At 44.2% G+C, this 19,165-nt stretch overlaps 1 protein-coding gene and 1 pseudogene across 1 annotated transcript in view; one reads left to right on the forward strand and one right to left on the reverse strand.

The window, feature by feature from the left end:
• On the reverse strand, positions 1-2,104 carry LOC103749867 (annotated as a pseudogene).
• A 9,233-nt stretch (positions 2,105-11,337) lies between these two features.
• Positions 11,338-19,165, forward strand: part of LOC103749868 (liver carboxylesterase 1-like) — a 29,522-nt gene continuing 21,694 nt past the window's right edge. The window contains 3 exon segments of the mRNA XM_008852760.1: positions 11,338-11,389; positions 15,112-15,313; positions 17,804-17,947. Coding sequence (XP_008850982.1) covers positions 11,338-11,389; positions 15,112-15,313; positions 17,804-17,947 — 398 coding nt within the window.

Below are 19,165 nucleotides of genomic sequence, written 5' to 3' on the forward strand. Positions count from 1 at the left end.
CTAGAGAACTGTGAGGTCATGGCAGGACTTGGACTTGTCACAGAAGACCATCTTACGGCTGTTGCGTGCTACGATGTGACCCAGAAAGCCTTCTTGCCAAGGCTCTCCCGTCACCGGGTACCAGCTTGCCGACATGCATTATCCTCTTTGCTGTCCCTGCGCAGGCGTATCTGACGCACGACGCCCTCAAACAGTGCCTGGACGTTGTGATGCAGTGCTACTGATGTCTCTATGAACTTGCAGTCGAAGACCACCGCGTAGGCCCGGCCCTCTGTGTGGTGGGGACAGGCATATACCAGTAAACAAAAGGTGGAGGAAACCTACTCAAAGCCTGGCCACATCCAGCAGCTACCATTCAAAAATCCTAGTTGGAGAAGGAGGAACACTGGGTCCTTCCCAGAGACACAAAGACCCCAGCTCCTGTGTTGAGAGTCTCAAGCATTGCTACATCACTAGATAGGCACAATGTTGGAAAGTTTAAGGGGTCTCCAAAATGGAGGCCCAGGAAAAGGCATTCATTTATTTAGAGTCCAATGTTTTAAGAGTAGTCTATAGTAGTGAACCAAGGAAAATGAAAACTACTTGACAGCTTAGTTTTATGATTTGATATTATATTACAAGGAATAATCCAGTGGACTGGGGTGGGGGCATGTCACTGAGTCTGAAGTATTCAGTGCTGGAGGCCACAAAGGAGGTTGCTAAGTCCAGTGAGGAAAGGCCAGGCTACTCTGAGACTGATCAGGGCCTGGAGTCAGGTGCTGACTTGGCCTGATTCCCTATACTTTCACCTCCTCAGCCTCAACCCTGTTAGACATGGGCCAAGGGAGCAGTTGAGGAGGATGCTGAGGTACCTCAGCTCTCCTAGCAAATCTGATTCTTTCCCCAGCCCCTATGCGGCCTTTGGGAGCCCAGTGGACCTGTAGCAGCTCTCCTGCCCTCAAACACCAAGTTCTCTTCCTGCACATTTTTAGCCACTGATGATTCCCAAGGACTCGAGCTGAGCCAAGACTAATTGGCCCACAGTCCAGTCAGGATCTCCCCCTTTCCTGACCTGCTTACCATCCACAGAGACCTCACGAGAGCGCACCAGGTCACTCTTGTTGCCCACGAGGATGATGGGTACATTGTCTGTCTGCCGTGCCCGTTGCAGCTGGACCCTTAGTTCTGAGGCTTTCTCGAAGCTGCCCTTGTCCGTTATTGAGTACACAATGACGTATGCATCCCCCATGGCCATGCAGTGGCCAGGCAGCCAGCAGCCTCCATCCTGGAGAACATATTCATGCCCCTGTTATTCTCAGGACCGTTCCCCAGCTCACTCTCCCCGCTTTCACTCAGTGACCCAGCCTGTGTCCTACCTGCTCCCAAATGTCATAGACCATAAGTGATGCTTCTTCTCCATCCACTGTGATAGAGCGATCATATGTGTGCCCTAGGAAGGAAGCCAATAACCCAGTCACCAATTGGTTGTCAAAAGGCCCCACTGTCTAGTTTTCTGTTCTGGCCACACCTCCCACTCCTTCTCAGAGTTCCCCTATCACTGGAGGGCTTGGTACGCCTGACCACCATCTCCATGTCTCCAAACTAGCAAAGTCCTGAGTGTCCAGAGTTCCCTGCCGTCCTGTTGCCTGGGCCCAGGGTGGCTGTGATCACAATGGCTGGAGTTAGAATAGCGACCATCATGACCCCCCTGGAGACCTTGGCCATCTAAGTCTCCTCTCCTAGAAACTCCCTGTGGTGTGTTCCTGCCAGCCCTGACAGGGAGGAATGTGTCTTGTCCCCTTGCCACAGAGAAGTCATACCCAGTCCTTGGGTCTTCTATTCTGGGCATATCTTCCCTACCAGGGACTGGCAGGTGGCTAGGGGAGAGATGGGGGGAGGGGGAGAAGTAAGCAGAAATTTATGGTGGCCTTATTCCTTCAGTTTCCCCAGCTTGGGTTGGGAGGTAAAGACATGATTCTGAAATCCCCATAGTATTGGTCACTTTTAGTCTGGGTCCCTGGCCTCCCAACTCCCCACTCCTGAACAGTCCAGTTCTCTCACCTGCAGCTTCTGCCTCAGGTCCGTCCTCTACACCACCAAAGATGCAGTTCCAGGGGATCCGATATCCTCTTCTGTCTTCCATGGGCATTGCACAAGACAGGTGCACTTACACACATGAAGGCAATACACTCATACACATAAATATTTTTTAATGTTTAAAAAAATAGAGAGTGATCAAGGGAGATACTCAAAAGTAGACTTCTGGACTCCACATGCAAGCCTGTAAATGCACCCATATCATGCAATGCCTGCAGAGGTCAGAAGAGGCACATTGGATTCTCCTGGAACTGGAGTTAGGGATGGTTGTTAGCTGCCATGTGGATGCTGGGCATCAAACCTGGGTCCTCTGCAAGAACAACCAGTGCTACCAAGCACTGAGTCATCTCTCCAGCCCTAGAAACCTAACACTTTATAACCTAACTAGAAAATATAGTTTAAAAAAAGAATTTGAGGGACTGGAAAGATGCTTCAGTGGCTAAAAGCACTAACTGCTTCTTCTAATCATGTGGTTATTAAATAAATAATTTTTTAAAAAAATTAAGTAGTGCGAGTGGAGGAAAATATGAGCAAAGAAAGTACAATGATATATGTATGAAAATGTCATGATGAGGAGCTGGAGAGATGGCTCAGGGGTTAAGAGTACTGGATCAGATACTCTCAAGCTTTCTCCTAAGGTCTGGATCCTTCCAGGAAAGATGTTGTCCTCGGGAATTTGGTGGTTGGACTGGCTTGGGAGCAGGGCCCTAGAAAGATGTTGGTCTTGGGCAGCTGGTGGTCTGCCACCCAGAGATGCAAAGGGAGATGGGGGCAGGTAGAGGCCCCAAGGGCTTCTGGGAACTGCAGGGAGCAACTGGGTTGATCTGGATGCAAAGGATCAGGAAGCAGTGGTGGTTCCCCCAGTGTCTGGGGCGCCAAGACAAAGAATGGGACAGTACCCAGGCTAGGAGGAGAGATGGGCGGCAGAGATGGGAGGGTGAATGAGGCTGGGGGAATCAAGGCAGGGAGGGCCCGATGGACTTAGCCAGGAGAGAGGCTGGTGGGCTGTGCAGGCCCAGGGAAGCAGAGGGAGGTCGTGGGAAATATTTGAACCATTGTTATAGGCAATGATTTTTGGGATAAGATTCCAATAGTACTAGTAGGACAAAAAGCAAAAATAACAAAGGTGGCGAAAGCCTTTAATCTCAGCACTTGGGAGGCAGAGGAAGGCGGATCTCTGTGAGTTCAAGGCCAGCCTGGTCTACATAGTGAGTTCCAGGACACCTGGGGCTACAGGGAGATGCTGTCTCAAAAAGACAAAAACAAAACAAAACAACAAAAAAGGTAAATTATATTAAAGTGAAAAGCATCCTCACAGCAAAACATACAACCAGCAGAGAAAAGACAGTGGACAGAAGGAGAGAAAAATCACTGTCAGCTAATCATCTGACAGAGGGTAAGTATCTGGAATAAAGTGTCAACACAGTTGGAGAGACGGCTCAGAGGTTAAGTGTTTGTTGCTATTGCAGAGGGCTTGAGTTTGGTTTCTTGCACCTGTAGCCAAGGCTGTTGGATTGTCTCTGTCTCAGGTAATTGTGGATTTTTTTTTTCTCTATGACCTATTGTTTTGTATGAGTAACTCTAAAGTCAGGGACTCTGCCACCCCTTCTGAACTTTGCAGGTGCCTCCAAGAATGTACTGCAACACACACACACACACACACACACACACACACACACACACACACGCACTCTTAAACATAAATAAAAATAAAATAAATAAATATATTTTTTAAAGTTGACAAGCTGGGTATGATGGCACATGATTGTAATCCTAGCAAGCTGAGGCCACAGATCACTAAACTTGAGGCAAACTTGCATTACAATAGTGTGTACAAGGGCACTTGACCTATGTTCTGAGAGTCCATCTCAAAACGTTAACAACAAAGAGACTGACTATTCCAACTTAGAAATGGGTACCTTACCTGAATACACCACTCAAAGAAAGAAAGAAAAATGGCCAACGAGCAACTGAAAAACAAAGATCGTTATTAGTAGTTATTAGAGACGTGGAAATCAAAACTACAGCGTGATTCCAACTCATCCCAGTAAGAAGGGCTATTATCAGGCCGGGCATGCCGCCACACACCTTTAATCCCAGAACTTGGGAGGCAGAGGCAGGTGGATCTCTGTGAGTTCAAGGCCAGCCTGGTCTACATAGTGAGTTCCAGGCCAGCTGGGGCTACAGGGAGACCCTGTCTCAAAAAGACGGAAAAAAAAAAAAAGAATGGTTATTATCATGAAACCAAAAACCAAATGCTTAGAAAGGCATGGCAGAAAAGGAGCTCTTCCATGTTGCCAGTAGGGTATAAATTATGATAAGCCTGTGGAAAACCGTACGGAGATTTCTGAAAAATACCTAAAACTAGAGACATTGCATAATGCAGCTATCCCACTTATGGAGCATGGGCCACTTACCAGAGGGGTTTTCTGAAGAAAACTGACTCTCCTTCCCCAGCAGCTCCCATCTGTAGCTCCTCAATTAGGAGTAGGAGTCGTGAACCCTCCCCAAGCCTGCTGAAATGTTGGCTGCTTTGTTCTTATGCAAGTCTAAGGAAGGTAACTACCGCTGTTGAGAGCTCATGAATCCGTCATGTCCAGAACACACTATTTCATGACAGTCCTCCTGGTCCTTTGGCTCTTGCTGTCTTTTTGTTTCTTCTTCCATGATATTCCGTGGCCTTGGGGAGAGGGGTGTGGCATAAACAGCTCACTTGGGAATGAGCACTCCACAGCCTCTTATTCTGCCCCTGATCCTTTGTGAGTCTCTGTATTAACCTTTTAATATTTCTGGATGAATGCATATTTCAAAAGACCTTTCTTCCAGATCAGATACTCTTTCTTCTGCTGTGGAGTAGGTGCCAGTCATGATAATTTCTCTCCCCAATTCTTCTATTTGTCCGTGCCCACCATGAATCAAACAGATGTTTTTTGAGACTATTTGATGACTGAGGCCCATAGAATTTCTCTCTCCTTTTGGTGTTCTCATGAAGAGGGGAAAGTGCTATTCCCTAAACAAGCTTCTCTATGGACCTTATTTCTGTAGACCATGTGGCTCAACTGAGAGGCTATGGCCTGTGTCATGGTGACAACAGGTACCCATCTTTGGTGCTGGGAGAAAGGTGGTAATGACTGGATACTCCAATCTCAGAGGGAAGGCTTCCCAATCACTGGTTTTATGGAGGAGAATCTCTGTTCTATACCACATTATAACAGCTGTGACCCACTAGCTATCACTGTCAGTGGGTTTTAGCAGAATCGTACCACTGATCCAGGTCTGGCTTGTGAGGGCAACCACCCACTGAGCCAGTACAGCGGAATGTCTGTGGGGATCTGAAGATAGGGATATTCACGGCTCTCAGATTCCTAGGATACCCTAAATTCAGACAATAAATCCCCTTCTTAAGATGGCTCCCGCTTCAGCACATTGGGGTTTTTAGGGAGATAAAGTATCTTCATTTTTCCAACCGGACTTTTGTACACATGTCGGGCTTCTTTTGTGTGTAGGTTGCAAACCTGTAAGGGCTGTAAACCGTTCCAATAGGTTGTTATTACTGCACAGAGTTTTAGTTTCAGTCACTGTGACAAAATATCTAAGAAAGCAGTGTGAAACAAGGCAAGACTTAGTTCGTCTCCTGGTTGCAAAGGATTCAGACCATGTTCACTTGACCCCATTGCTTTTAGGCTTGGGTAAGGCAGAGACATCATGGTGGAAGTGGCAGAGGAAAACTGCTCACCTCAGGGTGACCTAGAAGCAGAGAGAAAGGGAGGCAAGGTCTCCTTCACCTTCTAAAACCCTGCTCAACAATGAACTCCTTGATGAGCTAATCAATTAATGAAGTTGGTGTTCTCATGATCCAACCACCTCTCAGTACACTGGCAGCTGCATATCATGCCTTCAATGCACAAACCTTTTGGGGGAGTAATGTTTCATAGTCAAAACTGTTGTCATGTATAGACTTTTCCTCCAGGCGTAACATGACTCTCCCATTACATCAGGGATCAGGGAAGACTTTGGCCCCACAGTCCTGGCAATGAAACAAGCAGAGCAATAGGGCAATAGCTTGGTCTATGGCTATGATAAGGGAACTATTAATACTTCCCAGTAGGAGAGGACAAAAGGCCATGTGATCCTCACTGGAGATTCCATTCATCACTCACTATTGCCTACCAGATGCCTATTGTTTCAGTGTGTGTGTGTGTGTGTGTGTGTGTGTGTGTGTGAGTGTGTGCATGTGTGAGTGTGTGCATGTGTGATTGTATGAAAGTGTGAGTGTGTGAGAGTGTGTGTGTGAGTGAGTGTGCATGGAAGTGTGTGAGCATGTGAGTGTGTGAGTGTGTGTGCATGTGTGAATGTGTGTGAGTGTGCATGTGAGTGTGTGAGAGTGTGTGAGTGTGAGTGTGCATGTGAGTGTGCATGTGAATGAGAGTGTGTGTGTGTATGTGCATGTGTGTGTGAGAGTGAGTGTGTGAGAGTGTGTGAGTGTATGAGTGTGGGGGTGTGAGTGTGTGTGTGTGAGTTTGTGAGTGTGTGCGTGTGGGTGAGTGTGTGTGTGTGTTGGTAGAGGTAGGGTCACTCATGATTCTGTAAGCAGCTCCTCACTCATATTCTTGTAAATAAATCCAATAAGTCGGTTACTTCACCAAGGTAAACTTGGGTGGAATCATTACATTGGCTTGCTATCTGTGCCCTGTATGAGTTGAGTACATTTTCTTATATCACCCCTGAAGTAATACAACAAAAGTATAACAGTCTATGCTTGGCCCCCAAAAGGTTGTCCATCTCAAAGATGCAAAATGCATTTAGTCCGTCTTATGAGCCTCTAGTGTCTCAATAGTTCTGTCTTTGTAGAAAAGTGTAAGTTCAAAATCTTCTCTGAGACTCAATGCAAACTCACATCTCTGAGCCATGCAAAATCAAAGGGAAGGGTTTGGGATGTTCTCAGTGACAGAGTGTTTCCTAACATGTGAAGCTCCAGAATCAACACTTAGTACTTCAATAAATGAATAAATAAATAGATATCGACATACATAAATTATGTATTTCCAAATACAGTGGTGGAACAGATTATACATTGTTGTTCTATAAGTTAAGAATAGAAAAAACAAGTAATCAGATCAAACCAAGTCTGGAACCTAGCAGAATGAACATGAAATCCTGTAGCTCCGTGTTGGGCATCTGGAGCAGGGTGGCATAATGTAAGCTCCAAAGGGTAACCCCACTCTTGCATTCTTTTGGGATAGAGCCCTGGCCTCTTTCCTGAGCTGACTTCGCTGTGTGAGGCTTTCCTCAGCAGACGTTTCACATCATTGGCATCTTTAACAGTCTTGATCGCCACTGTAGCTTCTGCATTGTGGTCAGAGTTTCATGCGTCACTCTCGTGGACTGCCTGTGGGATTTAAATCCAAACGTGCCTCGCCTGGACTTCTAGGCTTTTCTGTGAAATCTTTGTAGGAGCATCTGTGACCTTGCAGCTGTTCCACCGTGCATGCCTGTACCTACTATTTTAACTCAGGAAATGCTTTGCTGTCTTCATTTTACGCACGTATTTTCTTGGGGTTTTCTTCATGTACCGAGTTCCTCTTCCTATATGAGCACATCTTGCTTTGCCAATCTTTTGATTTCCCAAATTTGTTGTATCCTCTTCATTTCTTTATCCATATGGAACTGTATCTTTAAAGGCATTACTTTATTGTCTTTTTAGAATCAGAGGATACAAGTTACTCCCTTTTCCATGGGAAGTTGTGCACTTTTACTTTTAAACAGAAACGCTGAGAATAATTCTTTGTGCATTTTGACGACAATATTGTTTCTATGCTATGAATACTCACTAGGTTATTTACATTTATTGTTTTTCATCATTCATATTATTTTACTTTTTTTTAGTACTGAGGTGAACATCTGCTCCATATATCTTTGAGCTCGCTGACAATTATTTACAGACAATAGATTTCAAATGTAGGTGACAAGTGACTGCAATGGAAAGCATAGCTTGTTCCCTATAGATCTTAGTACAATGGGCGCAGCATGGGAGGTGTGGTGGCTTCATTCAGGGTGTGATGAAGTAAGAATCTCCACTGTGGTTTCCACAGGAAGGAGAGGGCATGGTCAGAAGACGTGAGATTGGCTAATTTGAATGATTTCTCTGGGCTCTCAGGGTGCTCTAACTGGTGCCTTCTGATTATGGCAAGAAGGTAGAGATTCAGAGTGTGAGAATCTGATAAAAGAGGTGGTTGAGGATGTTGCCTTAGGATAGGTGTGCTTGTTTGAGAGAGACACACTAATAAGTGATTTACGAGCAGTAGGGATTAGCTACCTGTGTAGGACAATGCCTTATAGATTAATTAAGGCCACAGGTACTCCAGAGAGCATTCCAACAGAGAAAATAAAGAGCATGGCTAAATCCTTATATTTACGGACAAGTACGACAGTCACCACTTATCAAAAAAGCTTCTTTTGCAATAGACAGAGACTATTATAGAGTCCCACAGCTGGTTACACATGGAGATTAAGTGTCTGTGCAATGCCCAACCCTCAGTGACACATCTACAATGGAACCTCTATACCTAAGATTCACAGAACACAGTGGAACAAGGTATAGAAAGAACACTAATGCATCTCTCAACTTTCATCAATGAAACTCCCTCATGTAACCGAGGGCAGTGAACACAAAAGGCCACAAATGACCAAGGCATGGAGCACAAGTCTGCAGAGTGTGGCTCCTTGGACAGGATTCTACTCACCCAGGACTCAGGGACCATTGAGGAAGAACAGACAAAAAGACTGTAAGGGCCAGGGGAGGTGGTGCATGACCATATGGAAACAGAGTCCTACAGGCTCTTGGGACCTTGCTCATATGACTCTATAGCAATGGGGTCAGCATGCACAAGACTCATGAAAACTCTAAACAGTCAAAAGCTCAGCACATAACTGGGAAAATGGGAACAGGCCCCAATCTTAGTTGAAGAACTACTGACAGCTGATTATTGATGGGTAAAGGAGAACTGATCTTCTTTAAGGGAGTAATTCTAGATAGGCTGACTAGACCCCAGTTGATGAACTTGCACTGAGAAATGTCTGGGTACACTAACTTGACTCAATAAGACTTAACCTAAATGACAATGCATGAAATCCGGTGTGGCGTGGCTATGGGAGGGTGAGGATGGGGGAGTGGGTATAAAGATGATTAAGATGCTTTGTATGAACTACATAAAAATTCAATAAAAAATTGGAGAGATCATACTAATGACTCAATGATGCACCTGAAAGCCTTAGAAAAAATAAGCACCCCCCCCAAAAGATTAAATGGGCAGAGATAACCAAAATCAGAGCTGACATCAATTAAATAGAAATGAAAAAATACAAAAGAATCAATGAAATGAAGAGTTGGTTCTTTGAAAAGATTAGAAAGATTGACAAACCTATAGCCAAATTAACCGAAAGAGAAAGAAGACCCAGATTAATAAAATCTGAAACAAAAGGGGAACCGTTTCAAGAGCTACTGGGGAAATTTAGAGAATCGTAATGACATGCTTTAAAAAGCTATACTCCACTAAACTGGAAAATCTAAAACAAATGGATGATTTCTTAGATATGTATGACTTACCAAAATTAAACCAAGATGATTTTTATCAAAAGGTGAAAGACTTTTACCAGGCCTACAACCAGGATCTTGTTTTGCTATCCTGCTTCTGCGCTTAGAATAGAAGGAATCCCCAAGGCTTCATGCTTATCAATGTACAGCATTCTTATTCTTGGAGTCTTTATTGATGCTGCGCAAACCTTAAATCTTTACATGAATTATGCATTTATTTTGTGCATTAGGAAAAAATTCTAATATAAAATCCATGACTTACGTTTCTCATTTGCAGCAGTGATTGGTGGGAGTTTAAGAAAATGTTCATTTCCTAAAAAAATTCTTAGCATATACTAAATGTATAAACTAATGGGTTTCCCTGTGACGTTTTCATATGTGGATATAAAGTACTTCATTGTATTCATACCCTTATTACCCCTTTTTATCTCCTTTCCCCCCAATGTCCAAAGTTCTTTGGTACACATCTGGAACATTTCCCAGCCTTCTTTGCAATTAGATTGATCATGTGTGTCATCATCTCTCCAATGACATATCAGTGCAAATGACTTGTGTCACATTCAGGCCTGGATGCTGAGATGCTCTCTACTGCTGCTCTTTTATCCCCTTCCCCCTGTGCAGATGGCTGGAATCAATATCCACGCAACTTTAGAAGCCATAAGTAAAATCTTTGACAGAGTCATCTTAGTCTAGATCAGGGATCAGTAAGCTATAGTCCAAGGTTCAACTGTGGCTTGCTGTCTATATTTGAAATAAAGTTTTACTGAAACACAGTCTTGACCATTGCTTATGCATTGCCTTTGACTGTGTTCAATGTAGTAGCAGATTTGAGAAGCTGCTACAGACAGTGTAAGGTCTGCAAAGCCCAAAGCATTTATTACAGGTTTCTTAGTGTACAAAGCTTCTTTACACCCTGTTCTAGGTCTTTGGGTTAGCATGAAGGATGTCATTTTGTTGACCTGAACAACACTGTAATTCCTTACATAAGTAGGAATAAGCCATTAAAATTCTGGGTCTTTTTTTCTACTCTTGATCACTCCCCTCTCACTAACAGTTTCGTCCTCAGCAGTCCTTCAGAAAATGCGATGTGGTTTGCTGAATGTCAGTCATCTGTTCCTGTCAGTCATCTCAGGATGCAACTTATGTCTATGGAGTGTACAACTCTTTCCCTGGAACCCACCTACAGATCAAAGATTCTCTCAGACACTGACTCAGTCAGTCTCAGGACCATATTGACCCCAAGGAGAATGACCCCTATTTACAAACAGCATCAGCAACTTTGGGGCTATGGCTACTTTAGACCTAAGTTTCACTAAGTCTAAGGGCATCTGCCTGCTAATGCCTGACCTTGGGAAGATCACCAGGCACTGAGATGAGAGTTCTACAATAGAGAATGTCTTATCATGAAGTTGTATGTGTTTATGGTCATCTGTTATTTGAGACTTGGGTATAGACAGTTCAGACAAAAGAGGGTAGACTGGGCAGGTATGACTTAGTGGCCCTAAAGTGTTTCTGGGGAACCTTTGGGAAGAGGGAGAAGTTCTTTGTTACATTAGATTACGCAGTTTGGTTGGGCAGAAATCAAGGGCAGGGATTGAGGTTTGGGGTGGGACAGTGCATTCTTTGAGAGGAGTATAGAGAATTCAGAGCCTCAAGATCCTTCCATGATGTGCCTGTGTACTCTGGTCCTGGCCTCTTTCTCTGCTTGCATGGGTTATGGTGAGTCCCTCTGAGATACAAATATACAGAAATCCTGCTCCTGGGAAGAGGTGAACAGAAATGCACATAGAGCAAGGCATTATGGGTCTGGCTCTGCAGCACTGTTCATTCTCTTTTGGACTTGGACTTGGATTTGGAGCATCATGGCCAATTACCCTTGGCCATGACAAGCACACAGGGGAGAATAAATCAATTCTCTGGGCCTGCTGCAGGCATCAGGTTCAAGAGGGTGCTGGCTAACCTCAGGCTTTACACATGAGAATGAAGACAGATCAGATTATGTCTCCCTTGACTCTTAATCTGTTTCTAGACAGATCATGAAATATCTGAAATGGATCTTGCAAAAAACTTAGCAGAATATCAGGAGCAAGGGTGTGGATCTGAAATCCAGGTCAGGCCTTCTTAGCTGTGCATCTCTCTGCTAGGCACTTACTATTCTGTGCCTGAATGACTCGCCTCTGAAACAGGGATGATAACAATATGGTGCTGGACTATAGTGAGGATGAAATGGGGGTTTGTTTCTACAACATTTAGGATGGTGACTGGTCTAGGGAAGGAGATGAACACAGGAGTGTGTGTGAAAGGGGAGGCACCAGGATCGTTTAGAATGTATGAGGTGGGATACTGTGGGAAGGGGCCTGAATGGAGGAGGGAAGGCAGAGGAAACCAGTGTGCAGGGCTGGCTTTTTGGAGTTACTTAAGAGGACTTTGGGGAACAAGGCCTATCCCGGTTTTCTGTCATCTGGCTTTGTGTGACCAGGCCAGGAGTGGCCCAGGCTATGAGACTCAAAATCGGGTGACTGGGGTATGAACTCTGGAGTGTTTGGACTCTGGGAGTGACAGCTCCCCAGGATCAACAGAGCATCACAGGTCAAAGCAACAGATAAGAAACTAGGATCTGTGGTCAATGCGGGGGTGTAATGAGAGGTCTTGTCACACATCTGTGCCATTCCATGGAGGGGGGAACTGAGGCTCTCACAGACATGCACTCATTGAAGTTTGCTTGGAAAATCAAACTCAGGCTACCTCTGATTCGAGTCCAACACAGTGCTCACCTATTACAGCCCTGAGAACACAGGTCCGGTCTGAATTTTATCTTCTTTCTGGGCACTTGACCTCACAAGACGCCTGGAGCTGAATGTAAGACAGAATGAGGAGGACGCAAACCTGGAGTGGAACATTTCTTCACTGCTGTTCATGCTGGCAACGCCACCCTATCTTCATCATTAGTAGGTCCTTACAGGCTGCTTTGAAATTCTGTTTGTTATTCTGTCAAGTGGGCATATTAACAGGCACCTAGCAAGACTTAGGGGAATTCTATATAGGGACTGGAATACACATCTGGCACACAGTAAGTGCTCAAGATGTGTAATTATGTACATTTGATATCACATAAGTGGCGTTTGTTATGGCACTCTTTATCCTATGTTAAGCATGTTTTTATCTTGGACAATCTTCACAAGGGTGGAAAGTCACTGTGCCGTGACAGGGCAAACCTAGTGATTTCTGTTCAGATGTCACCCACACTCACCTCTTTTAAGTACTCGGTACTCTTGTAGGCCCTCTTGGTGGGCTTCTACAATGTGGCCCTCCTTCCCCTGCCCTGAGTATGGTAGGTGTTCTCATTCTTTGCTGTGCGTGGCCCTGTGTTTTAACTTTCAATTTTTCTTTTTCCCGCATTCTATTCTCTGCAGTGAAGCCACACACATCTGAGGCATATAGCATCACTTTCAGCTGGATGACTCCTCCTGTGTCTCATTGACCTCTTTACAGTGTTGAGATACTCACATTCAGTGGAAAATTCTTTTTTATTTTTAGATTTATTATTTATTTTGTGTATGGGTGTTTGCCTGCATGTATGCAAGTGCTCCATTTGTGAGCAAGGCATCGGAACCCTGGAACTGGAATTATGGATGGCTGTTAGCCGCCACATGGGTGCTGGGAACTGAATCTGGTTCCTCTGCAAGAGCAGTCAGTGCTCTTGATTGATGAGCCATCTCACCAATCCCCAGAGGCAAGTTCTCAACAGGACATCATACTGAATCCCCTGCTGAAACTGTCTCTCCTGGAGCCAGCATCACACACCTGATCATCAGTCTTTGTTCCCTTCCACAGACTCCTCACTGGGGCAAGAATCACGTCCTAATTCTGATGCCTCATATACAGCTCCATGTTTTTTCATAAGTTTTTTTTTCTTTTAGCTAGAAAAGGGGTTTTTATTCAGTGCAGAAATAATGGAATCATAAAGAGAAAAAGCAACTTGCAGTGCTTCTAACTCAAGATATCCTAATGTTTATGTTGCCCAGGAAGTTCATCTTGGTGATATTGGTGATAACTAGGAAAATAATGAAAGAAAAGTAGCATGGGGTTAGCTTACAGTCACATGCAGTAGGGGTATGGGCTTCTAGCCTTATTTCCCATTGGCTTTCCAGCATTAATGGTTATTCTTCTGTAATAAGGACATCCTTAGGCTTATGATGGGGTTAGGTCATGATAAATTCATGATCTTAAATTTGAAAAACTATACGTCAAAATATCATAAATCAAGAACCTCCTGGATGTGTCTCCTTGAAAGTTTATAAACTGGTAATAATTAGCAGCTACAACAAAAATCAACTTGAATATTCATGGTATGGAACTTGCAATTGACACTGTAAGACCTGGGTACTGTTTTAAAAACTTTTCCCATAAAGAGTTTCTAATACCTTGGCCATTCTTCTTTTAGGCCAAGTCTACATTACCATTTTCTCTCTGGAGACACACTTTGAGGGACATGTCGATATACTACCTGTATCCAGAGGGGAACAATTGGGAGGACATGAGTCAAGATATTATTTCATAGGAAGGGGGTCCTGGCACACTAAGGTTATCGAAGTCAGACAAGAGATGATGTCAGGAGTGACACGAGGAAGGGGGGTTGGGTTTAGAGCCGACAGAGGAGGGTTCTAGATGTTTGCTGTGCTTTCTCCTTCAACGCACTTCTCGTAGCCTATTGCCCATGAACTAAATCTCAGACCTTATGCTGGTCTTCCACCTGCTCACCCAGGAGCATAGTTCTCTTCTCATAGACTCCATTTGGTGGCATCATAGGTCCTACGTCCTTTCCAGCTAACCTGTGCTTTGCTCTCTCTGGGCCTTTGTGCAGTCTCTTCTCTCTGCTTTGTGTTTTCCCGCCCCCTCTTCCTCCACTCCTCCCATCTGCCAGTCTTAGCACCTCCACAATGACATCAGTCAGAAGGCCTCACTCTTCCTCTCAACTCCCATAGCCCCTTCCTGCTCTTCTCCCAGTTCACAGCCTTCTTCTTCCCGGAATTAGATCAAACATGTCTGTGCTCCTTCCCCTACAAGGTCAGCACCCTGCCAATCGAAGGGGATACTTCTTGTTCATCTGTCACCCAGCACTGAGAACCTAAAGGATAAATGTTTCCAGAGGTTTCTGAGAGGGAAGCCAAAGGTCTGTTTATTCCCAGCAATTCTTTTTTTTTTTTCAATGATGTTATTCATATGCTCTTCTGTCTCTAATTATAATTTACTCTTTCCATAATACCTGTGAGTTAGGAAGGACAGTTTTCTTCATTCTTAGTTTACATGAGAAGAAACAAAGACCTAGAGGGCTCAGGTGACTTATCCAAGGTCACACATCTAGAAAGAGGAAAAGCTCACTAGGAATTCAGTTCTAACCTTCCTTGTCTGATGTGTCCGTCTATTCTCTTGTCCAATAGGGCACCTGCCCTCACCACCCATAGCGGATACTGTGCATGGAAAAGTCCTGGGGAAGTACGTCAGCTTAGGAGTCCCACAGCCTGTGGCCGTTTTCCTGGGCGTCCCCTTTGCCAGGCCCCCTCTTGGATCCCTCAGGTTTGCTCCGCCACAGCCTGCAGAGCCATGGACCTTTGTGAAGAATGCTACCTCCTACCCTCCTATGTAAGATGCTGGAGTGGGCCTGGGCTTCTTTCAGTGGGGATGTCTGTTTCAGTGATGTGGGCAGGAGTCGAGGCAATTCTCTGATCAGTTATACTTTGTTGTGGAAGTCTCAAGAACACTGTAGAAATTAGAAGCTTCTAGAAAAGTCATAGCTTTCCAGGGCACTTTATTCACCATGTATTTATTGAGTGCCTATTGTGAGTCAGGCATATCCAAGGTGTTTGACTCCATGAACAAAGAAAACAGTGACCTTTACCTTCATGACACTTGTAGTTAGTAAACAATGAGCATGTGAACAAATAGTTTATATAATTTAATGTGTTAGTATATTGAAAAATAAGATTCTATATTTTCTGTCTTAAACTTTGGTGGACTGGGGCAACGTGGGGTGGGTGAGGCTGTACATGGGCTAGAGTGAATGGAGGTTGACTCTGCAAAGCCTTACCCCTGATGCTTCCAGATACCTGGTCACAAGCTGAGAGGTGGTGGCCGGACTGCCTTGGTCACCCTGGCCAGACAGGTGAAAAAGTTGAAGATCTTAAGTGGCCTCACAGCCACTCACAGAGAAGCTCGGATGCCTATAGATGTCAGTGCCAACATTTATCACCTCCTCAGCCAGTCACTTCTGAGGTTTCCAGGACCCCATTTCAGGCAACCTTCTTATCTTCACATTTTTAAAGCAAAAAATCACTTCCTGATTGCAAGTATAATGCAAACATTTTGCAAAAGTGTTAGGAAATACAGGAAGCAAAGGTAGACTAAAACCACACTCCATTTCATCACCTAGCGAGGACGGCTTTAACATTTCCAGTCATGTTTTCTGGTCTTATCTGTGGTGTTGGAACTTCCTGATCACTGATGCAGATACCATACCTGACTCCTCACCCCTGAGTATGTCATCACCACCAACCATTCCATTGAATTATCATAGCCTTGTGATAAGACTATAGTTGCTACTCAATAGCAGCCTTAAATTAGTATTAAAACATAATTTATTTTCTCAGTCTCATATTCAGGGTCTTTGTTTGGATGTTTTTGGCAACATAAATAACAATACAGTGAATATGTTTTTCTTGAATCATTACACACTTTCATAAATATTTTAGTACCCCAAAATGACATTTTTGAGTCAAAGAATATACGCTTTTGGTTTAATTTCTCTCCATAAATATTCCAAATATGCAAGCTCCTTTCATTAATATGTGAAAATATTTATTTAGAATATGCTTGCCAAGGCTTGGGCTTAATCAAAGAATGCTTTTTTGGCTATTGGTTAAAGATAATAATAGCATAATGGTCATAATAACAAATTCTAACACTGGATCTTCATTTTGCATTTATTTAAATACCAGTGAAGTTGAACACGTTCTCCATCTGAACACTGAATATCTGTTATGAATATTATTCACCTTGCTATTGATGACTTAGGGAAAAACTAAGTAGAAATAATGACTCCATCTCGGTTATCTCAGAGTCTGCCACTTGACAACTATGCCATTTTGGTACCGCGGACCCTCAGTTTCCTCTTCCGCATCCTAGGGGTAGCATGTTTCCACTCTGAGTCCACTATCAGGAAGTATTGATTCTCACTTACTTGGAATATAAGCACTCTGTACATGCGGCTTCCTGGCTGTGGTACCCTGGGCAGTTTCCTTAACTAATCTTTACTCATTTTTCTCATCTACAAAGTGGGGATAAAAATAACCCACGACAAGGGCTAATCTGAGGTTTAAATATTTTAGCATATCTAAATCAAAGAGAATTTGAGTCAATGCCTGGCTCATTGAGAAAATTTAATTCACCTTAACAGTTGTAATCTAAGGTGAATCTTTGAGGCCTCTTGAGAGGGAAGCCACTAAGGATTGATGGGATAGGTGGATGACAGAACCCAAGTGGACCAGAGCTGCAAGATCCCTAGAGACAGCACACTTCCCACCTGAATCTGGAAGATTGAGGACCAGAGCAGGAATGGAGCTCACCCAAGGTCACCCAGCATACCAGTGGCTGAGGCAGGACTAGATGGCAGTTCTGAGGTTAAATTTCAAAGATGCTACCCCTGTCTTACAACACGTCATTGGAGGTTATTCTCTGGGTTGGTAGAAATTTCTCAAGGACTAGAGCATATTTATATGGTTGAGGAGCATAGTCACTTTGTGGCCCATTACGCAAAGCCCAGCAGAGGGCAGGTCCTGTCCAGGGCAGGGCAGGAAATGTCATCTCTCAGGACAGGTCAGTATGTGAGCACCTCCTCTCCTTGGACCAGGTCAGCCTAAAGGTTCTGGGGAGGGGAATGGTGCCAAGTCCTTATCCTTTCGTACTTTTAGGAGACTTTACAGGGTCCCATGGTTCTCTGCAGGAACCACAGAGATCCTCTTACCCTTTCATATCAGCCTCTTTTCCGGGTTCAAGCTTCTCAGTGTAAGGCTGAGCCCTAGGTGACACGTTCAGAACCTGTCTTGTGGAATCTCAGGTGTTGTTTCTCCCTCTCAGGTGCTCCCAAGATGCTGTGGTGGGGCAGATACTCTCAGATCTGTTCACCAACAGAAAGAAAAGCATTCCCCTCAAGTTTTCTGAAGATTGTCTCTATCTAAATATTTACACTCCTGCTGATTTGATGAAGAGCAGAAGGCTGCCGATAAGTACAGGGACCACTGATCGAGATTTGTGCATTCCAGCCTCAGGATCTTCTGTACACCCAAAGGGAGATAAAGGCAGTTAGGGGCAGGATTGATTCGGAGATCCAGAGCTTTCTGAAAAAAATTTTAATCTATTATTTTTATTTTATGTGTATGAGTGTACTGTCTGCACTGTGTAAGTGCACCTGTGTCATACAATGCCCATGGAGGTCAGAAGAAGGCTTCGGATCCCCTGGAACTGGAGTTTTGGGCAGTTGTTAGCCTGGGAACCGAACCTTGGTCCTCTGCGAAAGTAGCCAGTGCTCTTAACTGCTGAACCATCTCCGTAGCCCCAGAGCTTTCTTTAATAGTTAGGGATCAGCTAAGATATAAGTTGCTGTAAGTTAAAGCTATAAAGAGACAGGAAAAAAGAAGCCTTTATTTTACAGATAAGAAAAAAGAAGCAAGCCCTTGTTCTGCATCGCTGGTGTTTCTAATCTTCAAATTCATGTCCTTGGCATGGACTAAGAGCTATGGGTGATGTTTCCTCAGAACACAGCTGTCATGTCAAAACCTTCACTGACCCATGGCTGAGATGTGTGGGCAGTCTTAGAAGCACTTTCTTTGTCATTAGTTGACCAAAGACAAATATTTGAGATTCAACTGTAGCTTGTTTACTTCCCTAGTTGCCTTTGGTAGAGGTTGTTGATGTGGTAAGTCAGCATTTTCCAAATAAATGAAGGGCCAGGGTTGGGGTTGACTGTTAGTTGGAGGCTACAAGGTAAAGGGGCTGCTGGCAGAGAGGATGACCTTTGAGGTAGAAGAAGTTGAGGTGTCAGGGCCCAGAAAATCTCCTAGGAATACACTGTCTTTTAGCCTAGGAGCCAGGGAGGAGATTGTGAACTTAAGATTATCGTTTGGTCTCCATGTGCCTTGGCAACAAGGAGATGGGAACAGAGATCACTAACTCACTCACTCAATCACTTTTTATTGTGTACTCGGGGTCCCCATGCACACAGTCAGACATGGGATCAGCAAAAAGAGGAATATGAGCCATTCTCATGCAGCTGTGCTTACAGATGTGGATGAGAGTTCAAAATGCTCCCACCAAAATTTCCAGGTTCTTGTTTCCTGAAACAAAAAATTGAACTAGAGAAAGATGGATAGTGATATTAATAGCAACACTTTATTAAAAAGAGAAAGGCACTCCTGAGAATGGAAAGTGTGCCAGAAAGCT

Source organism: Nannospalax galili, unplaced genomic scaffold (assembly GCF_000622305.1).
Source record: "Nannospalax galili isolate Female #2095 unplaced genomic scaffold, S.galili_v1.0 scaffold1007, whole genome shotgun sequence".
Lineage (NCBI taxonomy): Eukaryota > Metazoa > Chordata > Mammalia > Rodentia > Spalacidae > Nannospalax > Nannospalax galili.